The sequence below is a fragment of the Hibiscus syriacus genome, unplaced genomic scaffold (genome assembly GCF_006381635.1).
Source record: "Hibiscus syriacus cultivar Baekdansim isolate YM2019G1 unplaced genomic scaffold, ASM638163v2 tig00110279_pilon, whole genome shotgun sequence".
Classification (NCBI taxonomy): Eukaryota; Viridiplantae; Streptophyta; class Magnoliopsida; order Malvales; family Malvaceae; genus Hibiscus; species Hibiscus syriacus.
Genome location: NW_024062659.1, coordinates 621,577 through 643,332, shown reverse-complemented (window position 1 = coordinate 643,332; position 21,756 = coordinate 621,577). Strand labels below are relative to the sequence as shown.

General features: G+C 33.1%; 3 protein-coding genes across 3 annotated transcripts; 2 read left to right on the top strand and 1 right to left on the bottom strand.

Moving 5' to 3' along the window:
* The first annotated feature begins 1,817 nt into the window (after positions 1–1,817).
* Positions 1,818–6,346, top strand: LOC120115881 (potassium transporter 7-like). The gene is made up of 10 exons (XM_039136488.1): positions 1,818–2,110; positions 2,285–2,513; positions 2,728–2,976; positions 3,096–3,146; positions 3,565–3,825; positions 4,187–4,239; positions 4,366–4,480; positions 4,607–4,861; positions 5,111–5,633; positions 5,866–6,346. The coding sequence occupies exons 1-10, from the start codon at positions 1,898–1,900 to the stop codon at positions 5,960–5,962; spliced, it is 2,046 nt and encodes a 681-aa protein (XP_038992419.1). The 5' UTR covers positions 1,818–1,897; the 3' UTR covers positions 5,963–6,346.
* A 1,375-nt stretch (positions 6,347–7,721) lies between these two features.
* Positions 7,722–10,094, bottom strand: LOC120115883 (ubiquinol oxidase, mitochondrial-like). Its single transcript, XM_039136491.1, has 4 exons — positions 9,711–10,094; positions 9,089–9,217; positions 8,188–8,676; positions 7,722–7,849 (listed from the first exon to the last, which is right to left on the bottom strand). Exons 1-4 carry the CDS (start codon positions 10,071–10,073, stop codon positions 7,790–7,792), a joined length of 1,041 nt encoding a protein of 346 aa, XP_038992422.1. The 5' UTR covers positions 10,074–10,094; the 3' UTR covers positions 7,722–7,789.
* A 6,100-nt stretch (positions 10,095–16,194) lies between these two features.
* Positions 16,195–17,603, top strand: LOC120115885 (E3 ubiquitin-protein ligase RING1-like). Its single transcript, XM_039136492.1, has 2 exons — positions 16,195–16,334; positions 16,458–17,603. The coding sequence occupies exons 1-2, from the start codon at positions 16,280–16,282 to the stop codon at positions 17,363–17,365; spliced, it is 963 nt and encodes a 320-aa protein (XP_038992423.1). The 5' UTR covers positions 16,195–16,279; the 3' UTR covers positions 17,366–17,603.
* The last annotated feature ends 4,153 nt before the right edge of the window (positions 17,604–21,756 follow it).

Below are 21,756 nucleotides of genomic sequence, written 5' to 3'. Positions count from 1 at the left end.
CCATATAAATCGCACATACACGTAGATCACTTACTCGTAGAATATCTTCATAATACTCACATATCACATAGCTTATATTTGTTCTTATATCTTCTCATAACATATGCTCTTATAACTTTCTGTCATATCATTCTTACCATTTAATTTCACTTAATTCATAGTCATGTGGCTTATCTTATATACCTCTATTCACATACCTTATAATTACCTAATGTACTCCATTTCACACAGAGTCACATAATTACGTAATTTACTTACACATAGATCAGTACCATACCTAAATCATATAACACCCAATTCTTCCTCATAAAGTTATATTATATATATTCATATAATCTCATATTATCCTACAAGTAAATACTTATCTTATGGTTTGGTATCATCATTTATACTCAATTCCCTTCACTAATATATTATTCTCATATTACTCTATAGTCTAATCTTATTTAACTCATCACCTTTCTCATGTAGTCATATAAATCCATTACATTGATTCTTATAATTGATCACGAATACTATGTAACATGTATGGTCACCTATCACATAACCTATTTCACTTTCCCATGTAATCATATAGATCATTCATATTAATTCTTATAACTTATCACAATACATTTATTCACACAAATCCTTTAATACATAATGTAATATATATCACATATACCCAAATCAAACATATGCATATGATCATAAATTCATGCATTCTAATGTAGGAAATAGACTCGTCGCAAGTCTTATTTCCATTAAACATCATAAGCTAACTTGTATGCACTCACCTTGGCCTCACTAAGTTCCAATCCCCTTTTATGATTTCCTTTCTTCCGATCGAATCTTAACTTGATGGTCATCTCGGAACTTGTTTGTGCTCAATTTCTACATGTTTATACATTGATACATATCAGTATCTAATTGATGTATTCTAATCTATCATTTCCTATACCAAAAGAAAGACCTAATTCTACTTTCCCTTGAAGTGAATTGATACATTCTACAGTGTATCGATGCATCCCTTAACATGTGCATCGATGCACTACCCCATGCATCGATACACAATTTGCATTCGATGTTTTCATTTTAAGGGGTGTATCGATGCATCCCCCTTGTGCATCGATGCACTCACTACATTCGATGTTCAATATTTGAGAGTGCATCGGTACACAATGAATATGCATCGATGCACACAACCCAAAAATTCCAATTAAAGCAAAATTCGCTTTCTTTTTAGCTCAACTCTTCATAGTTCATTCCCTTTTATATTCTTAACTCACATACACATATTCAAACTCATTTCTATTCATTCATCACCTCTTTAACATCAAAATCCTATTCTCCATATATAATTCAAGAATTATACTAAATTTTCAACATGTTCTAAATCCATTTCTAACACCTCATATCTCTTAATTCAATCATTGATAAGTCAAATTCAACTTCAAAATATACTAACTCCCTCTATTCCAATAATTCACTTAAAAACTCTTCATATTTAATCCTTTATAACTCATCCATTTTGAAGATTCCACATGCTTTAATCTCTAAATAATCTTTCTTATCACCTCAAGAATCAAAACTAAGCTTAAAACTCAGGAATTAACCAGTTGAAATTAAACTTACCTTTGCTATGGAGCTTACGGAAAGAGAAGAAGAAGAAGAAGGTTAAACCAAAGTCTCCAGACTTTTCTATTTTCTTTTCTCCCTTTTCCACGTGCCATCCAAAAATAATTGCCTATCTATAATATCCAAAAATCCATGATATTTTCTTCATATTTATATTACTTCAATCTTTTATAGATCATTTGTTTTCTCAATGGCGAAGGAGGCCGGCGGCAGTAGTGGCGAAGGTTCATCATCGGAGAGAGGAGGAGGAGAGATCAGCAGAGGAGTAGGATCAGGCTCGATGGATTCGTTGGAATCTCGTTGGGTGTTCCGAGGCAAAGACGAATCTAAGATCGAGGACGAGGAAGACAATACAGATGTGTCGTATGGAGCTGGAGTAGATTCTGAAGACGAGGATAGTCCGGTGCAGTGTTTGATTCGTACCGAACCGCTTGTTGATTCTTTCGACGTCGAAGCTCTCGAAGTCCATGGCGCACATAGAAGTGACTACGAGGTATATTATTCTCCTTGTTTCATGATGCTAATGCAATAAATCAGTCCTCTGTTTGTAATTTTGAAAAATTGATTTTGTTTGGTATCTAACTTGATCGCATTGAGGCATACCTTTTTTTAATGTTCTTTAATTTTGCAGCTTACTTTTATGTGTATACTTAACTTTTGATCTCAGGACTTTGGTATAGGAAGGAGAATAATACATGCGTTTCAGACTCTTGGTGTTGTATTTGGTGATGTTGGAACTAGTCCTTTATATACGTTTAGTGTGATGTTTAGCAAGGCACTTATCAACGGAGATGAAGATGTTATTGGGGCACTATCACTAGTTCTATACACTTTACTCGTGATTCCTCTTGTCAAATATGTCCTTATCGTTCTTTGGGCTAATGATGATGGTGAAGGTATGCCAGATGTTCCTCAATCCCAATCAAGTCCCTGTTTATGATCTTTTATGCAGGCCTTAAATAAATATGTTAAATATTAATTCCATGTCAACTGTTTGACATCTTTTGTTGATGTATTTTATGATATTTTATGTAGGCCTTAAACAAATATGCTAAGTATATATTCCTTGTCAACTATTTTACATCATTTGTTTCTACTTTTTTCTTGAAGGTGGTACTTTTGCGTTGTACTCATTAATTTGTCAGCATGCTAAGGTCAGTCTTCTCCCGAATCAGGTTCCATCAAATACCCGGATATCTGGCTTCATGCTAAAGGTGACGTCTCTTGAGCTCGAGAGATCACTTAAAATAAAGGAAAGACTAGAGACTTCATTGACTCTGAAGAAACTTCTTCTGATGTTAGTGCTTGCTGGCACTTCTATGGTGATAGCTGATGGGATTGTTACCCCAGCAATGTCAGGTTTTTATGTACTATTGTTCTTTCATCTCTTTTTTTTTAAAGAAGCATGTTATGATAGAATACAAAGTATGTTTTCATTTTTAATTTTCAGATGATAACTTTTGCATTTTTATTTATAGTTATGTCTGTTGTTGGCGGTCTGAAGGTTGGAGTTGGTGCAATTGAACAAAGTAAGTTGTTATTCCATGTTGTTATCAACTCTATAAAACATTATTGCTTTCCTGGCTCACATTTCCACTGTTTGTTAGTAAATTCTATCAAAGAGGAGATTCTTGTTTCTCAATTGACCTTTTTGGATAGGAACCTTTTGCATAATTTAACTTGTATGTTATTGAAACTTATTTGTTATTTTAAATATAGCATGCGATGGTTATTAACCTGTAGATCTCATAGCTTGATCATGAGTCTACAATTCTTCATTGTGTTTCTGTTGCTTCCTTTTTCTATAGTCAGACTATAGTTTCCAGTTTGGCTAAATGTTAAATCTGCATGTATTTGAAACAATATGACCTTTATGATTTGCTATATTATTACAGGTAAATAGTCATTAACTATTATGTTTCCTTATTTTCTTTTCTTTATTTGCAGATGAAGTGGTGATGATATCAGTTGCCTTTCTTGTAATTTTGTTCAGTGTACAGAAGTTTGGAAAAAGTCAAGTAGGACTTGCTGCAGGCCCTGCTTTGTTCATATGGTTTTGTTCTTTAGCAGGCATTGGAATTTACAATCTTGTTAAGCATGATGCAAGGGTCTTGAGGGCATTTAATCTTGTTCACATCTATTTATACTTCAAGAGAAACTCAGTTAATGTGTGGTATGCGCTTGGAGGTTGTCTTTTATGCGCAACAGGTAAACACATTAATAAAAGATTATTGTACCTCAAGGTTGACTAATATTATTATTTTTAATCAATTTCCCTTCTTTTGTTAAGGATAACTTCCAAGAATGTCATACTGCAAAATCTCTCTGTTGCAACCCCAGAAATTTGTTGTAGGAACGTCACTTCTAGTTATCTCACATTATCCCAACTTTTTTTAATGTTTATCCTAATGCTTCCTTTGATGTGTTGCAATGTAATATTTTAATGTGTTTACAAAATTCAGCTGAAGTATAGCATTTCGATTCAGTTTTGATGAGTTTGAAGTTGGAAATTAATGGTCATATTTCATTCTATATGATCTCGTTGTGCTGACGATGGTTTATATTTCAGGGTCTGAAGCAATGTTTGCAGACCTTTGCTACTTTTCCGTACGATCAATTCAGGTAATGCCTTAATGGAGCAAGAGTTCAACTTATCCTCTGCATTTTGTATGTCATGTGCTAATTGATGGTGATCCTCTACTCTAGATCTTACAATCTTTTGATTTGTGTGATAGTGGTTGTTTGCAGCTGACATTTGTCTTTCTCGTATTGCCTTGCCTATTGTTGGGTTATCTGGGTCAAGCAGCATACCTTATAGGAAATCATAACGGTGCTGAGCATGCTTTCTTTTCTTCAATTCCTAGTAAGTTTCAGGTTTTATCATACATGTGTTATCTGATCACCAATTATTTGTATTAGATACTATATTTTATTGAAATATGTCGTGATTGGCCTCCTTTAAATGGGAAACTGTTTTTGCCCCATGTAGGTGGTGCGTTTCAGCCAGTTTTATTGATAGCTAATATTGCCGCCTTGATTGCTAGCCGAGCAATGACAACAGCAACATTTTTGTGCATAAAGCAATCATCTGCTCTTGGTTGTTTCCCTCGTCTTAAAATCATTCACACATCTAAAAGGTTCATGGGTCAGATCTATATTCCTGTCATAAACTGGTTCTTGCTGGGAGTTTGCCTGGTCATGGTTTGCTCCATCTCAAGCATTAACGAGATTGGAAATGTGTACGGTAATATTTCTTTATAAGTCTCATTTGTACTTTTGGTACTAACAGCCGGCACCTTTATCATCATTGAATGTTTTTTTGTTCATGTAACTCATAAAAGTCTAGGTTCTTTGTAGAGTATAAAGAAGTAATATGCAATTATTTTTATCGGGTGCTGAAACAAACTACGGAGATAAAGCGATCTCCTTACCTTTTCCTTACTTCAAAACTAGATAGGATTCTCATCTTTCTAGTTATATATATTTGTTACAGGTATAGCCGAGCTTGGAGTGATGATGATGACCACTATTTTAGTCACAATTGTCATGCTTCTAATATGGCAGATGCACATCATAATTGTGCTGAGCTTTGTGATCTTCTTCCTGGGTTTTGAATCGACATTTTTCTCCTCAATTTTATGGAGTGTGCCAGATGGAAGTTGGATAATATTGGTCTTCGGCGTCATAATGTTTGTCATTATGTGGATCTGGAATTATGGTAGCAAGCTCAAGTATGAAACTGAAGTGACGCAAAAACTGCCAATGGATTTGATGCGAGAATTGGGCTGCAACCTTGGGACAATCAGAGCTCCTGGTATCGGTTTGCTTTATAATGAGCTGGCTAAAGGAGTACCGGCTATATTCGGTCAGTTCATAACCACACTCCCCGCTATCCACTCCATGATCATCTTTGTCTGCGTTAAGTATGTCCCTGTTCCCGTGGTGCCTCAGAATGAAAGATTCTATTTCAGGCGACTCTGCCCCAAAAGTTACCATATCTTTCGGTGTATTGCCAGGTACGATGCTCTGTTTCTAAACTTGGATCCCATTATCTTGCCTAATCCCGATTCATATATATATAGGTAAATGGAATTGTAAAAATGACACTGATACGGGAGTTGTGGAATTAATTTGTCAGCATCTTTCTACTTCCCTTTTTCTATGACTGCACAATTCCTTATTCCTCGTCTTTCTTCACCTTTTTCCCTTATGGCATTCTCTCGGTCGACTGACCAACCGCTTTCTCAGGTATGGTTACAAGGACGTTCGTAAGGAAAATCACCAAGTGTTTGAGCAGCTGCTGATTGATAGTCTTGAGAAGTACATTCGTCGGGAAGCACAGTAAAGGCAATTGGAAAGCGACGGTGACGAAGATGCAGAGTCTGAGGAGGATACGTCTTTCTCGAGAGTTCTCGTGACTCCAAATGGAAGTGTTTACTCGCTTGGTGTTCCTCTTCTGGCTGAGTACGGTGGCTCTAATAATTCCATTTCAGAAGCAAGCACCTCTGAGAGGGTAGTAAAGCCCGATTCCGATGCAGGTCCAACGGCATCTGATGCCGAGCAGAGTCTAGAAAGGGAACTATCTTTTATACGAACAGCTAAAGAATCCGGAGTTGTTTATCTTCTCGGTCATGGAGACATAAGGGCGAGAAAAGATTCATGGTTTATAAAGAAACTGGTTATAAATTACTTTTATGCTTTCTTGAGAAAGAACTGCAGGAGGGGTACCGCGAAAGGCCGGTGTGCGCCCAATCGGCACTCGATGATCGAAGTTACAGTCCACCATTCTGGTGATCAAAGCTGGGAGTTTGAATCAGCAAATATCTAGTAACGTATCCTTTTAACCTAGTTGATTACTACGTTCGTTAATGTTTAACGGTCTATTATTTTTTCCACTGTTACATTTAGCAGGTTAAGCTTCTTCCGTTGCTTTTTCTATTCACTACTATTCAATACATGTTTAAAGCCTGATAGGTCCTGAGTTTTTTCCCCCCTCATATTAAAATGCTTATTTTTTAAAACATTCTGATGTAGTCTCATGTTATTAGTATCTATGTTATCTTTGAGTTTAAATATTTTAAAACTTTAATTCTCAAATTAGAAAATTTTAATTCATATAATTCGAACATCATATATGCATGGACATGGGTATAAACATTTAATATAAAAAAATTAATGTCTTTAAACATATATTATCTTATATAAATCATCTCTTCTTTCAATAGGGCAACCACTTCATAAATTTGCATAGAGGGATGATTCGATGGCGGTGAAGAACACTAAACTGTTTTAAGAAATAAATGTGAACATCTTTACAGTAATTAAGAGGAGATTAAGGCTTCTTACAATGCTGATGGCATTCTTCGTCTGTAAGACGCATACTCGTTTTTGTTATTTCTTTGCAAAATGGGCTGTACACACTTCATTAAGAGAGCTTTGTTTCAGCCTCGGATTATGTTATTTCTTTGCAAAATGGGCTGTATACACTTCATTAAGAGAGCTTGGCTGTGTATCACATGATTCAGGCTATGGGTTTCATCATCTCCCAGTGGTGTCATAGAGATTATAATTTATTGATTACAAAGTTGATTCTTAATGTATGATGTTTTATTAATTTATCTAAGGGTTAAAACTAAAATAATATTGTGGTGATTTGAAGGAAAATATATTTTAATAGTTTTAATTGAAATATCATTTGATTGATTAACTCATCATATTTTTTAATATATGCATTTAATATGTAGTAAAAATATATTTTAACTGAATTAAGTTAAACGTTAAAAACTTGATGTTTACATATAGAGTAAATTAAGTTGGAAGGATTATATTTGTCTATGCAATATCCAATCCGAATCAAACGATTAATAAATCAGATACTATAACTAATAGTTATATATATATATATATATTAGTTTAACATTTGATTAATTGATTATATCAACTTAATCTGGGTTATTGTTAATTATATAGATTGTTTAAATTTTTTCGTGCACTTGTAATAAAAATATTCTTTTATCTATTATTTATATATATATATATAGCAAAAATACTAAAAAAATACATTAAATATATTAAGAATAAATTAAAAGGTGATATTAAGAATATGAAAGAAATACCCTTCAAGTTTGCATCAACACATGAATATCCACCGTAATCCGACATTGAGCTTGAATTAATGATAACCAAGAGGAGCGGGTGCCTCCCTCAATTCCTTCCCCTGAAACTGAATATCCTGCATTCACCAGAACCCCATAAACAATAATCATTAAGATCAGTTATCGAACCTTCGGAATCGAGACCTATGAGGACAGTATTTTCGAGTCTGTCCGAAATTCGGGCTACTAGCCTCATCCGGTAGGTTAGAGCTGTCATTAATTCAAGTTAACTCGAATAAATTTAAGTCCATGAACCAAGTCAAAAACAGGTCAAGTTCTGACTTAATTCAAATACCGAGCAACTGGATCAGATGTCGATCCGAAAACCATATTTTGTCTATGTTAAAATGGATGGCAAGAAGCATTCACAAAGAAAAAATAAGCATGGAATGTGGAAGAGACGAGTTATACATACCGAAGCGAAATGATTGACATCCCTATGATGAGATTCATCAGCGCGGATGACAGTTATAACATCCTTGAGCGTAGCATCTTTAGGCAATCTCCAGTAATCTATCGCAATGGCAGGGGCCGGAACGTTTTCGACTTCGCCACTTTTGATCGCTTCGAGATACTCGGTGTACGAGATGATCGCTTCCTCTTCCAAATACCCGACAAATCTATGCGCCAGTTTGGGCGAGGTTACATAAACAAGGAAGAAAGCGTTGAAGTACACCCCTTGCGCAGCAAGAACAAGGAGCCTCTCGTACCACTTGGGTTGCACAAGCTCAACCATCGTCATCAGATGCATCCTCTCGTTCTCGGCTTCTTCGAGTAAAGCTTTAATCCACCCGCCACTGTGCTGGAACTTACGGAGCGACTTGAGATGTAGAAGCATCCCTCCGACCATGCCGGGGACGGCTGCTATAGTTTCCAGCATCATTGCGTGACAGCCATAACGTTTCTGCATGGATCAAGTATCAAAAACAGGATCGGAGAATCAGATTCTAAGCAGGAGGCCTACAAATATCCGGACTCTAGACATGTGTATGCTACATGGAGAGGCACATGACTTTATAGTAAAGTACGAACTTAGAAAGTCATGTAAGAAATTTTCATAGAGGTGATTGTACCTCCATCCCTTCGACCCATCTCTGATTATGCATAAACTAAACCACAACGCAATGCCTTAGGATTTACATTCATGTCGAATAAATATTTAGATATGATTATATGAATGTGTATATGAACATGATCCTCTAATATCAACCGTAATGAGAAAAAAAACATTAACAACATACTAAGAACATTCTAAAATGCAATTGGACAAATTATAGAATATTGCAGTTATGGAACAGAGAAGGTAAAACACAAACCTGAAAGAACAAATCCATAGGAACCCGAAGGAATTTGACTGTCCTGTAAGCTAATTTATCCATGAAGTTCTGTGGCTCGTGGTGCTTTTTCACATCAATTGACACGTCTGCCTTGTACGTTTCCCATGGCTGCATCATAGAGCACAAACAAACAGCGCAAAAAAAAAATTACATCATCAAACTAAAGATTGGTTGAAATTTTTCATATTTACAAACCTTTTGAGATCATGTTTGTTTTAAAAACAAGGATAATAACTAGTTTAGATCTTTTAATCAAATATAAATGATAAATTCATTTATGTATCATTCAAATTCAACGATTTTATTCATTTTGTTTTAGGATCCAAACACGACCTTTGAAGATTGTGGTCAACAGTAACAAGTCAACAATATATATATATACACACGTACTTAATTCGATTTTCAGATTTAAGTTTAAAACTAATTTGAATTAGTATAACTAGTAGAAGCTTGATATGAATAATTTAGTTTAGAAACTAATGAACTGAATTGATCTTAATCTTCTTTAGAATACCTTTGATACTCGATTCGGTTTCAGATCAAAATTCTAAAAACAAGAGAAAGAAATAAAATCAACAAATAATAAAAGGTGAAATGGTACCATGAAGCAGTTCCAGGGCCAAACGGTGCCATCTTCTCTAGTGATCGTAGGCCTTGAAATCCCCCAATAACTCGACGCCACCACATCACCCTTCCCTTTCGTATCTTCCGCCGCCGAATTCTCACGTTCCTTCTTCTCCAAAGACTCTTTCTCCAATGAAGCGGGAGCAGAGCTCATCATCCTCCGCCACTCCAATCCTCCAAACGCCACGCCGCCGTTTCGTTGCCCGCTAAGCTCGACACTTCTCCCAACCACGGCGGATCCGAACACTCGGCCGCCGGAGCTGGTTCCGTAGTTGCTCCGGCCGTTGATCAGACATTGCTTCGCTGACTTCAATACAAAACGGTTCATGCTCCCTCTCATGAATATTCTTCAAGCTTTTGTTTTGAATCTCCGTTTGGCTCAAGATCAGCTATATATAGGAGGGTGGAGAAGCGGGAGAAAAATCAAGGGAAGTACACGGGGAGCAACGGTTTATGATTCGGTATTTTCTATTGATTTGGTGGTGCGTTATCCGCCGTTGACGGGACATTAAAAAACTTTAACGGCTTGTATTTCATAGAGAGTAAAAATATATGATGTGTAGTCTGCAGTACTGGATTAAATCTCCGGCGGCTTATAAAATTCTTCTGATCGGAAGTTTCTAGTCTTTCGATTAAGAAATTTGTTGTACCAAATATATAAAAAACATTAAGAATTGTCGAGAAATCAGTGAAATAAATATAAGATAATATTTGTTTAAAAATAATTTTTAATTATTTAACATTAAGCGTTCAGTAAAAGGTTTATTAGTGTGGGGATGAATATACAGTGATCTATAAATTCTGCTATACGATAGACTCCACCTTTGGAAGGAGTTATCAAAGTGAATGTTGATGGTACCTTTGCTGCGGAGCGTCAACTGTCTGTAATTGAAATTGTTACTCGTGATAAGTGTGGACATATTTGTGATGGTTTGACCCAGTTTTCTGTTAAATGTTTTGAGACGGATTTTGCGGAACTATTTACTTTACTCGTTGGTTTTAGAATGACTTGTAATATGAGATAGTCTGATGTTCAATTTGAAATTGATTCTTTGATACTCGTTCATAAGATTACACGAACTTCTACAAACATTTTCATCCTCGGAATGTATTTTCAAGAGGCTCGTACTATTTTTCAGGATCATCCTCATTTTTGTATTTTGTATACTCCTAGAGAATGTAATCAGGTTGCTCACACATTTATTAAGTTGGACTTTAAATTTGGGTGGTTCTTTTTTTTTTGAGTCGGTTTATTCCAACATCATTGCTCAGAATATTAAAAACGATGTCATTGATCTTTGATTAATATAATTTGGATACTCTTTTCCCCTTACTAGGTTTAGAATGAATTTTTAACGAGGCCCATGAGTTTCTTTAACAAAAATAATACCCGAATCCAAATTTTTAAAAATTATCAATAATTCATTTATCAGTGATATTATTTGGTTCGTGCCGTAACAGAAATAACATAAATAGTCGAATACAAATACACCACGTGGATGGACAAAATTTTGGTCAAAACTACAAGATTTTTGTTTTCAAGTCAGTGTTGCAAACCAAATCCAAAACTAAGTCTGACTGCCCAAAGCTATAAAGTTTGACTGACCAATGCCCAATAAGATTGAGATCACCTTATTCATGATGAACTCACGGTCCTCGGATTATTAGCATGGTTTTTAGAACTGGATCGATTAACGAATCGGTCATGTTATCAGTTTATTGATTCAATCGATCGAATCAGTTCGATCGATCAAAATAACCGGACGACATCATGATTATTTAAAAAATTAAATAAAAATACCAAAAATATTTAATAAAAAATAATTTTTTATATCACAAGTCATATTCAAAGCAAGTCATAACATATATAAGTTAAAAACTATAAAATCAAGTGAAACAAAATGATTCAAATTAACTACAACATAATATTTAAGGTAAAATATATTAAATAATAAATATAATTATATAACTATAATTAAAAAATAAATTTGGGGTTAAAAAATCATAACAAAATGATATTGTTTGGTTTAATTTTTTTTTAAAAACAATCTCACATGGCTAAGAAACATAGAAGAGCATCCCAAAAGTCTAAAGAGTAAAAATATGAGAACAAAACAATCTCACATTGCTAAGAAACATAGAAGCGCATCACAACTAACTTCTATAAATAATAGAGGTAATTTGGCATTCAAAATCATGGAGCCTTTTGGTGAGCATTGAGTAAACTATTCTTTCACTTCAATCAAGCTCGAATTTTAGGCTTCAATCGAGCTTCTAAATTTTTTTTTAGTTCAAGTCTTTTTGAGTTCAAGTTTCAATATTATATTTCGAGTTTGAGTTGAATTTGATAATTTTTAGCTTGTGAGTTTGAGTTGAGTTGAGCTTACTTTTAAAGTTTTCAAGTTCGAGTCGAGCTCAGCAATACTCGAGTTCGATTTGGCTCGTTTAACAAACGACGTTGTTTGGATTAATTTTTTTTTTAAACAAAAATCCCGGTTTTTTCCGGTTTTCAGCCGGTCCAGTTCGAACGGTTATGACCGGTTCACTAATAACGGTTCAATCGGTTTAGATTGAACCGGAATAAACAACGGTTCCCGATTGAACCGGTTAAACCGGCCGATCTGATCCGATTTTCAAAACAGAGATTATCAGAATAGATTTCTCATTTTAAAAAATAAAATAATATACTTTTAATGATAAGAATATATTAGAGGTTATAGTATTTAAGAAAAACAATTGATTCTCGTATTATTTTTTTTCTCTTAATATGACACTCTAATTCAAATTAAAATAATGTCTTACACCTCTCTATGGGGTAACATTCTCTTTCATTTAATTTTGTGATATCTTCGTCACAATTAATCATCACGTATGTACATCACACCCACCTTAATATTAACGTACTTTCACTTTACAAACGACTTATAATAGGTATCATATAGCTAATATCTTAATAAAATAATATTTTATTCACTTTATATCGTCAAAATCTTTTCGATGAATTTAAGAAAATATATAAAATAATATCTATTCAAAAGATTAAATATTTATTAATAAATATTTATATTCTTAATTTATGATATTTAAACCTAAAATCTTAAAAAAAAAATAACAAATCATTTAATCATTCATATCGTATGATAAATGCATTCTACGAAAAGAAATTGTGAGAAAGTTATATTAGTAGACCGCCACTCCTAGTCATCCTCATGTCACTCTGCAGACCACCACGTCACCGTTTCAACCCCTTGCTACACACAGCCTGGCGAAATCCCTCTACGTTATATCCAAAAACCAATCATTTTCCTCCACGTGGATTACGTTGACGTTAACACCTCTTCAATGACAGTTGTCTCTCTCTCTCCCTCCCCAAAAAAAACACACCTATAAATACTTCCTTCATTCCATTTCCCTTCACTCTGCAACAAATATTTTCCAGCAATAAGCTGTCAAATTGCAGTCGCAGTCGTATTTTCGGTCATTTCGTATTTATCGTGATTATAACTATAATGAGCGCTATTAGAAACTATTGCAGGTGTAGTGGGTATATCGGAAGACTACTATCGCTATTTCGTAGGCGTTATCGCGGTACAAACCGTTATTTGAAACCCTGCTCATGACTAAAATCAAAACCTCTCTTTACTCCTCTGCTATTTCCGTTTTACCCTTGAACATGGCTCAAATTTACCACCTCGTCGCCACTCTGCTCCTCCTCTGTTACATCAAGCTCTCCTCCTCCGAGCTCGTCCAACAGCAACCGCTTGTTTTGAAGTACCACAACGGTCCGCTCCTGAAGGGCAGGATCACCGTTAATCTCATCTGGTACGGCAAGTTCACTCCCATCCAACGGTCGATAATCGTCGACTTCATCAACTCGTTGAACTCGGACAACGCTGCGCTTCCCCCTACGTCGTCGTGGTGGAAAACGACGGAGAATTATACGTAAAAACAAAACAACCTTGAATAATGAATATTTAAGGGTTATTAATACCTGCTGTGTTTGAAATCTTCAAGTAACAATGGAAATATACATATCCAAATTTGAATATTATCTATATTCGAACTCGTCCCTTAAAAATTAGTTTAGATATATTTTTATATTTTGATAAAATAAATATTAGAGATTAATATACTTTTAAATGAACAAATGAATTAATTTAATTCAGAAAACAATTTAATGCGATCTTTTGACCAAAATTTTTTGTCGTTAATTACGGTACTGACATAATAGTTTACGGTGTTGACATAACAGTCTATAGTGATGTGACAGTTCATCTGTGATATTTGAGTTATTTAATATATTTGTCATGTCATCTTTCATGTTATTAATTACTGTGAATTGTCACGTCAATACCGTAGACCGTCATGTCAGTACAAAAAATTGTCACATTAGCACTGTAACAATCAACGACGAAAATGTTAGTTAAAATTTTACATTTGATTTATTTTCTAAGTTCGATTATCACATTGAGATAAAAGATAATACGATGGTCATATTATTATTTTTAAAGTGTAGGGACATTCGATGCATTTTTGCCTTATATTTTTTTATTGAATGTTTGTTTTTGTCCCATTAATGTTTCATAAGTTCGGTTGCCCGTAAAATTTTATTAGTTCATCTCCTAACTTAATTCAATTATGATAATCTTCACTCGATATTTACCTTGACCCAAAATTAAAAAAATCATTTGATATTAAATTTGACTCAAAATCAGGCATTTTCCCGAAAAATCATCTTTTTAATTTAATATTCCCGATCAGGCACCGGTCAGATTATATTTATCGATCTAACACCCTTTACAGTAAGGCGTACCCCTGCAACGTGCTATACGTTGATTTGGCGCCACGTGAGGTAAGGCACCCCCTATGGCGCGCCTTATGCTGACATGGATATACATGTGTATGGCGCGGGACAGGTTGGTAATTAAGGGTATAGCGTGGGGTAGGGGTCGCGCCTTACTTGTGATTCTGACACGCGTCAGAAAGGCGCGACCCCTGCCCCGCACTATATCCTTAATTAGCAACCTACCCCGCCCGTTCACACTCATCCCTCCCTATAAATACCCCTATTCTCAATCATTTTCATCACACCAAATCCTTTCAACTTCTCTCAAATACTCTTATATTATCTTATTAAGGTATATTTTATTATATTTAGTATTTTTTAGTAATTTATTTAATTATTTTAATTGTTTAATATTTTATTTAATTAATGGCAACAATGATGTTATATTTCAAACGCTGTATAAATTAATGGCAACAATGATGTTGGAAATCTGTGCTGCAACGACGACATTTTTCTACTACTTCCAACATGAACCTTTCTCGAAATCTTCGTTATCAGCTCCTCAAGAGTTATATTTTTCTTGAATGATATTTTAACACGCTCATTTGATACGAAAACAATGTCGGTTTCATCTTCTCGAATTTCTCCATCATAATAAACAATAGCTAAAAGTCGCGTCATTCTTAGAGTTTAAAAGTGCAATAATATTATATCTGTAAAAAAACAACTGAAACAAACCTGATTAAATAAATAATATATGACCAAAAATATAACAAAATAATTTTTTTACACATAAACGTAAATAATTTAAATAATATAATTTTATATTATTACCTGCACCGCAAAAATATTTCAACGTATGCTCCTACTTTCTAATTCTACAAACACAAATTAATTGAAAACAATTAGTATAATATTTTTTCAAATAATCATATATAACTATAAAATAAATATTATAAAAAAATTACCTTATAACGAAAGATCGAGCAAACTTCTGAATCAAATATAAGATGATTGTCGGATATTATTTTCTGATTCAAATGATTGTTGGTGACCGAAAAGTTTGGGAAAATAATGCAAGGCGCGGTCCTTGCACCACGCCTTGCATTATGCATGTTTGATAATTGAGATAATTGAATAGCGCGGCCCATGCCCCGCGCTATATCTTATGTGGCGTATGGCGTAGCCCTTGCCCCGCGCTATACACAAATGTATCTATGTCAGCATAAGGCACGAAGCAGGGGGCGCGCTTTACCCCACGTGGCGCCAAATCAACGTATAACGCGCTGCAGGGGGCGCGCCTTACTGCAAAGGGTGTTAGATCAAGAAGTATAGTCTGACCGGTGCCTGATCGAAAAACACCCAAAATCTAACAAAATATTGTTTCAAAATTAATTTGTTTATTTATTTATTTTTGTTTTAAAATATTAAAATTTTTAATGTATAGAAATTATTTTAAGATAATTTAGTGATAATTTGTCAACATTAAGCAATAAATTTTGTGGGCTTTACTAGGGTTCCTGCCTCAAATAGTCAGCTATTCTATAAGCCGTCATGCCACGAAAGTCAAGCAAACGCGTAAAGTTTCAAAAAAAAAAAAAAACAGTAAACAAAAAGCAAAATTTCATTCGAATGACTTCCTTTTGTTTAATGTCATCTTCAATTTAACCCCTTTGATTCATTCTTCCCTGTGTTTTTCCTTCCATCCTTTTTTTCCTCTTTTCCCTTTGTTTTGATGCTTATATTCTTCGATTTCCTAAATGGGTTTTGAACTTCGAAAGTTGGGAGATGATCAGATCGATGAATCCTTACCAGAAGACTGTGATGATTTTGATTGCCAGAAAATCTGTTTATCATCACCATCATCATCGTGTTTTAAATTATGTTCTCAGTTCTGTGGTGATGATGATGATGATGATGATGGAAAACGAGTGTTCCCTCCTCCGGTTCATCATTCGAAGTTGCCCACCAAGTATTTGATCATAATCTTCACAGTTCTCACGTTTTCGTTTTTGATTCTGTGCCTTTACGTTTATTATATCAGGTGTTATAAACGCCGATCACGATCAAATCGACGGCGTGAATCGACGACCGAGACCCGCCACGAGTTCCTCGATGAAGATCATGGTCCGGTGGTCGTTGATCATCACGTATGGTACATCAACACCGTCGGTTTACAGCCGTCCGTCATCGACTCCATCGCGGTTTTCAAGTATGCGAAAGGCGATGGTGTCGTCGATGGAACCGAGTGCTCCGTTTGCTTGACCGAGTTCGAGGAAGACGAGACTTTGAGGCTGTTGCCCAAGTGTAGCCACGCTTTTCATATTCCTTGTATTGATACATGGCTTAGATCGCATACCAATTGTCCATTGTGCCGAGCTCCGATTGTTTCGACCACGGCTAACAACGGATCGTCCTCGTCGAATGCTGGAACCGGAGTCACCGAGGGAACCCGAGTTGCGATTACGGAAGACGGTGGAGAATCCGAAGGTGGAAGTGGAACAAGCCATGAGGATGAATTAGCTATTGAAAATCAGAGACATTCAGGGCATCTTCAACCTGTAAGAAGATCGGTTTCGTTGGATTCCATGGCAGCTTCTCGGATCAGTCAGGCCATCGCCACTGGAAGCGGTTTAGATATCGAAACGGAAAAATCAAAAGAATCGAGCTCGACGATTGTACCTCGGAGAGGTGCAGAGAATCCGCAGAGTATTCTGAGACTAATGTCTATAGGTAGATCATTGCAGATTAGGCCAATTTTCTTGAAGAGATCCTTTTCTTGCAATGGGAAGTTCTCCTTGCCTATCTCGAACAAGAACCGGAACCCGCCGTTGAGAAGCTTTTGATCGACCGGTAGGACGACGGCGGTGTGTATTTTCAGGTGAGACATCTGAAAAACTAAGATGTCTAGCGAACTCTCAACAAAGTACGTGAAGCATGTATGTATACAGTATTTATACATATAACAAGTATGAATATCTTGATGAGGGTAACTATATCTTCTATCTAAGATGATGGGATTTTGTAAAATTTAACTTTTTTAATTAATATTAATAAGATATAATATTAAAATTTGTTATTTTGGATCATATTTTTAGAATATTTTGACTTTCAATGTTTTATTTTAGAATTAATTAAATAGTCACTTTCACGATAATTTTTTAAAGTATTTTGACCCATAATATTTTATTTTAAGATAAAAAATCTCATATTTTTAAAGCGTTAGCAGTTTGCTAACTAACGATTTTTATACACAGATTAATCTTTTATCTAAAAATGAAACATTGAATTCAAAATATTTAAAAAAATTAAAAAATCAAAATAATTATTATAATAAGCATTGAGGTTAATTTTAATGTTACCCTTATTTATAATTAGGGTAAATTATGTTTTTAATACATAAATTATCAATTTTTGTATGTTTGAATACATCAACTTTCAAATTTTTGAAAAACCATACTTAAAGTTTAATTTTTTTCATTTCATTATCCCGCCATTAAATTTTTTTTTTTGTTTCATTTTAGTACACCGTTCAAAATTAACATTAATTTTTGAAAAAAAAATGAAAGTTTAAGTATTAAATAGGCCAAAACCAATAGTTTAGGTACTAAACACGTTAAGTTTTTAATGACCATATACTAAAATGAAATGAAAATTAAACGTTAGAGATGACTTTTTAAAAGAAATAAAAATTTAAGTACTAAAATAGATTAAAAGTGATAGTTTAGATATTAAATGCACAACTTACCCCTATAATTATTGGGTTACTCAAAATTCAATTGAAACTCTTAAATCAGATTTGAAATGTCACATTTAGTGGTATAGCTTTATGAAATGACCAAGTAAAAGCTTATTCGAGGAAACCATCGATTAAAACAAATGAGTGTATGACCCACAATTATGCGTATAATACCTAATCTATTAGTTTTGGACTTAATTTTTTAATTTTTCAAAAAAATCATACTTAAAGTTTAGTTTTTGTTTTATTTCATTATCCCCGCCATTAAAAATTTAGTTGTTGTTTTATTTTAGTATCATGTTCAAAATTTAACGTTAAATTTTGAAGAAAAAATTGAAAGATTAGGTACTAAAATAGACCAAAACCAATAGTTTAAATCCTAAACCCGTTAAGTTTTTAACGACGGTATACTAAAATCAAATGAAAACTAAACGTTATATATAATTTTTTTTTTTAAATAAAAATTTAAATATTAAAATAAATTAAAAGCAATAATTTAAATATTAAATACACAACTTACCCTGTAATTATTGGGTTACTCAAAATTCAACTGAAACTCTTAAATCAGATTTGAAATGTCACATTTAGTGGTATAGCTTTATGAAATGACCAAGTAAAAGCTTATTCGAGGAAACCATCGATTAAGAACTAATGAGTTATGACCCACTAATTATGCCCTTAGACTTCCGAGAATGCGTGTATTTAGTTGGTGTCAAAACGGTGGGGCTAGCAACGAGGAATTTTCCTTTTTTTTTTAATTAATTATTAGTATTTAATCTATTGATTTATTAATTCAGTTCGGGTATTTCAGAGGCGAGAGCGACTCTTCCAACTCAATTTGCTCCATTCTCAAATACGAGGATTTGAACCTCTAATTTTACTTAAGAGACATAGTGTCTCATTCTACTAAATCAACTGGTTGTTGGTTTTTTCCCTCTTTAAAATCAAAGATTTTCATATTTTTATTAAGATAAATATAAAATTGAACTTTAATTTTAATTAAATATATATTACCATATATAAAATATAATTATATGTATAAAATTTTAATTAGTTTATATATATATAACTTTGATTTCGATTCAATTATGAGAAAATAACTTCAGTGATCGAAAATGCTTTATAATATACGATTTTAATCAACTTTTTTTAGATTTACAAAAATAACCAACAAAATCGCAACGCGATTTCAAATTCGCAACACGAACTCCAATTTCGCAACACAGTTTCTAAATTCGCAACTCGAACATGGAAATTTTCACAATGCGAATTTCGCAACGCTAATTATTGATATAGGTAAACACAACTATTCGCAACGCGAATTTCGCAAATCGAATTCCTCAATTTCGCAACTCAATTACCGATATAGGTAAACACAATAGAAAAAATCCGAGTTTGCCAATTTGAAATCTGAGTTGCGAATTTGGCAAATTCGTGTTGTGAAATGTAAAATATCGCCTCTTAAAGAAAAAATCATTTCGACGGTTCGTTTCTTTGGTTAAAGTTAAACGAACGAACGAACATGAACATACCCTCGTTCGTGTTTGTTCAATTCATTTACAAGCATATGTTTAGCTGAGTGATTCATACGTGGATTTAGCAACGGGATGTCCCAGGTTGAAAACCACTCCAGTGCATTTTATGTCATTTAATTTTTCTTTAAGAGGTGAGATTTTACATCTCGCAACACAAATTTGCTAAATTCGCAACTCAGTTTTCAAATTGTCGAATTCGGATTTTTTACCGGATTTTTTCTACCGTTTTTACCTATGTCGGTAATTGAGTTGCGAAATTGACGAATTCGATTTGAGAAATTCGCGTTGCGAAAACGAAATTCGTGTTGCGAAAATTTCCATGTTTGAGTTACAAATTCCAAATTCGTGTTGCAAATTTGGAAACTATGTTGCGAAATAGGAGTTCGCATTGCGAATTTGTTGGTTATTTTTGCAAATACAAAAAAATTGATTAAAATCGTATATTATAATACATTTTCGGTCACTGAAATTATTTTCTTTTCAATTATACATATTTAAAAAAATATTAATAAAAAACTAAATATTAAATAAGTAAAATTGTTGATGTATGTATATATATAAACACAAAATGATGCTACATAAATAATATTTTTTGTAATTTATAAAAATTAAAATAAAATTTTATGTTGTAAAATTATACGAAATTAAAATCTACATATTATATTATATATTTATCAAAAGTTTATATAGCTTTGATATATATCCAACCTTTTTTTTTATTATCTAGATTTGATATTTATGGACATCGATATCCTACATTAATTATAGTATGAATTTATAATTTGATATTTGTGTACTTTGAGATCGTAAATTAGTTATAATTTATTGATGCATTCTTTGTTAAATAGTTAATTGAAAAATTATTATATTTTTAAAAAATTTAAATGTCAATAAAAATATTTAGAGATATTTTTTTAAAAACAGTTAATTCTTTTAAATATTTGAAAATTTAATTTTTATTTTAAATTAATCTTTAATTTTACGAATATTATAATTTCATCTCTAAACTCTAATTCTTATTTTAAATTAACCTTTATACTTTTAAATATTATAATTTTATCTTTAAATTATGACATTCATTTTAAAATGGTCCCTAAACTTTTAAATTTTTTGATTTCATAACAAATCTATTATTATATACTAATAACATCAGTTAATAACACTTTTAAAAAATGATTAACTATCGTGTAAATATGTATTATTAAAACAACAATAGAAGTTTAATATTAGTAATTTAGTATTTAATATGGTACAAGGCACAAAATTTACCAACCCCTTATATTATTTTATTTAAATTAAAGGTAAAATATATAAATGGTACCATGACTATAGGGTATTGCTTTATTAAGTCTTCATACTATTAAAAGTTATAAAATGATCATTCGATTATAGACAAGGGCGGAACTTAGAATTTATTATAGCGGGGTTAAAATTATTTTTTATTTTCTATAAATACATTTTTTAATTGATGAGTTGATAAATTTTTCTTTATTACTTTTTTTAAAAAATATATTTTCTATATTACTTAATAATTAAAGATATAATTGGTGGGGGCCAAGGTTCCCATGGTTCCGCTTATGACTTTAGAATGTTATTTTATTAAGTGACTCAATTTATTTACTATTAAAAGTTGTAAAATGGTCACCTGGTAATTTCTTATGTTACAAAATCATTCTTTTCTGTAAAAAAATTGACAGATATCTAAGGTGGACGTTAACATGATGACTGATATATAATAGTCGTTTGAGATTCTGAGATCATATTTTATCATACCACAATCAACATGTTAATGTTCAACTCAGAATTCTGTCAAAGTTTTTAAGGGAAAACGACAATTTTTTTAAGAGAAAACGATGAGTTTATAATATAATGAATAGTCGGTGACTATCTCAACAAAGTAACACTCTATAGTCGAATGACTATTTTGTAATTTTAACAAATAATAATTAGTTTAACTTTAACT

Coding starts and splice junctions, on each gene's coding strand:
- LOC120115881 (XM_039136488.1), top strand. CDS start 1,898: ATGGATTCGTTGGAATCTCGTTGGGTGTTCCGAGGCAAAGACGAATCT. Junction 2,977..3,095: donor TGTTACCCCAGCAATGTCAG/GTTTTTATGTAC, acceptor TTTTATTTATAG/TTATGTCTGTTGTTGGCGGT. Junction 4,481..4,606: donor TTTCTTTTCTTCAATTCCTA/GTAAGTTTCAGG, acceptor TGCCCCATGTAG/GTGGTGCGTTTCAGCCAGTT.
- LOC120115885 (XM_039136492.1), top strand. CDS start 16,280: ATGGGTTTTGAACTTCGAAAGTTGGGAGATGATCAGATCGATGAATCC. Junction 16,335..16,457: donor GATCGATGAATCCTTACCAG/AAGACTGTGATG, acceptor AACGAGTGTTCC/CTCCTCCGGTTCATCATTCG.
- LOC120115883 (XM_039136491.1), bottom strand. CDS start 10,073: ATGAGAGGGAGCATGAACCGTTTTGTATTGAAGTCAGCGAAGCAATGT. Junction 9,218..9,710: donor GGCCCTGGAACTGCTTCATG/GTACCATTTCAC, acceptor TCTATGATGCAG/CCATGGGAAACGTACAAGGC. Junction 7,850..8,187: donor ATGTCAATCATTTCGCTTCG/GTATGTATAACT, acceptor TGGTGAATGCAG/GATATTCAGTTTCAGGGGAA.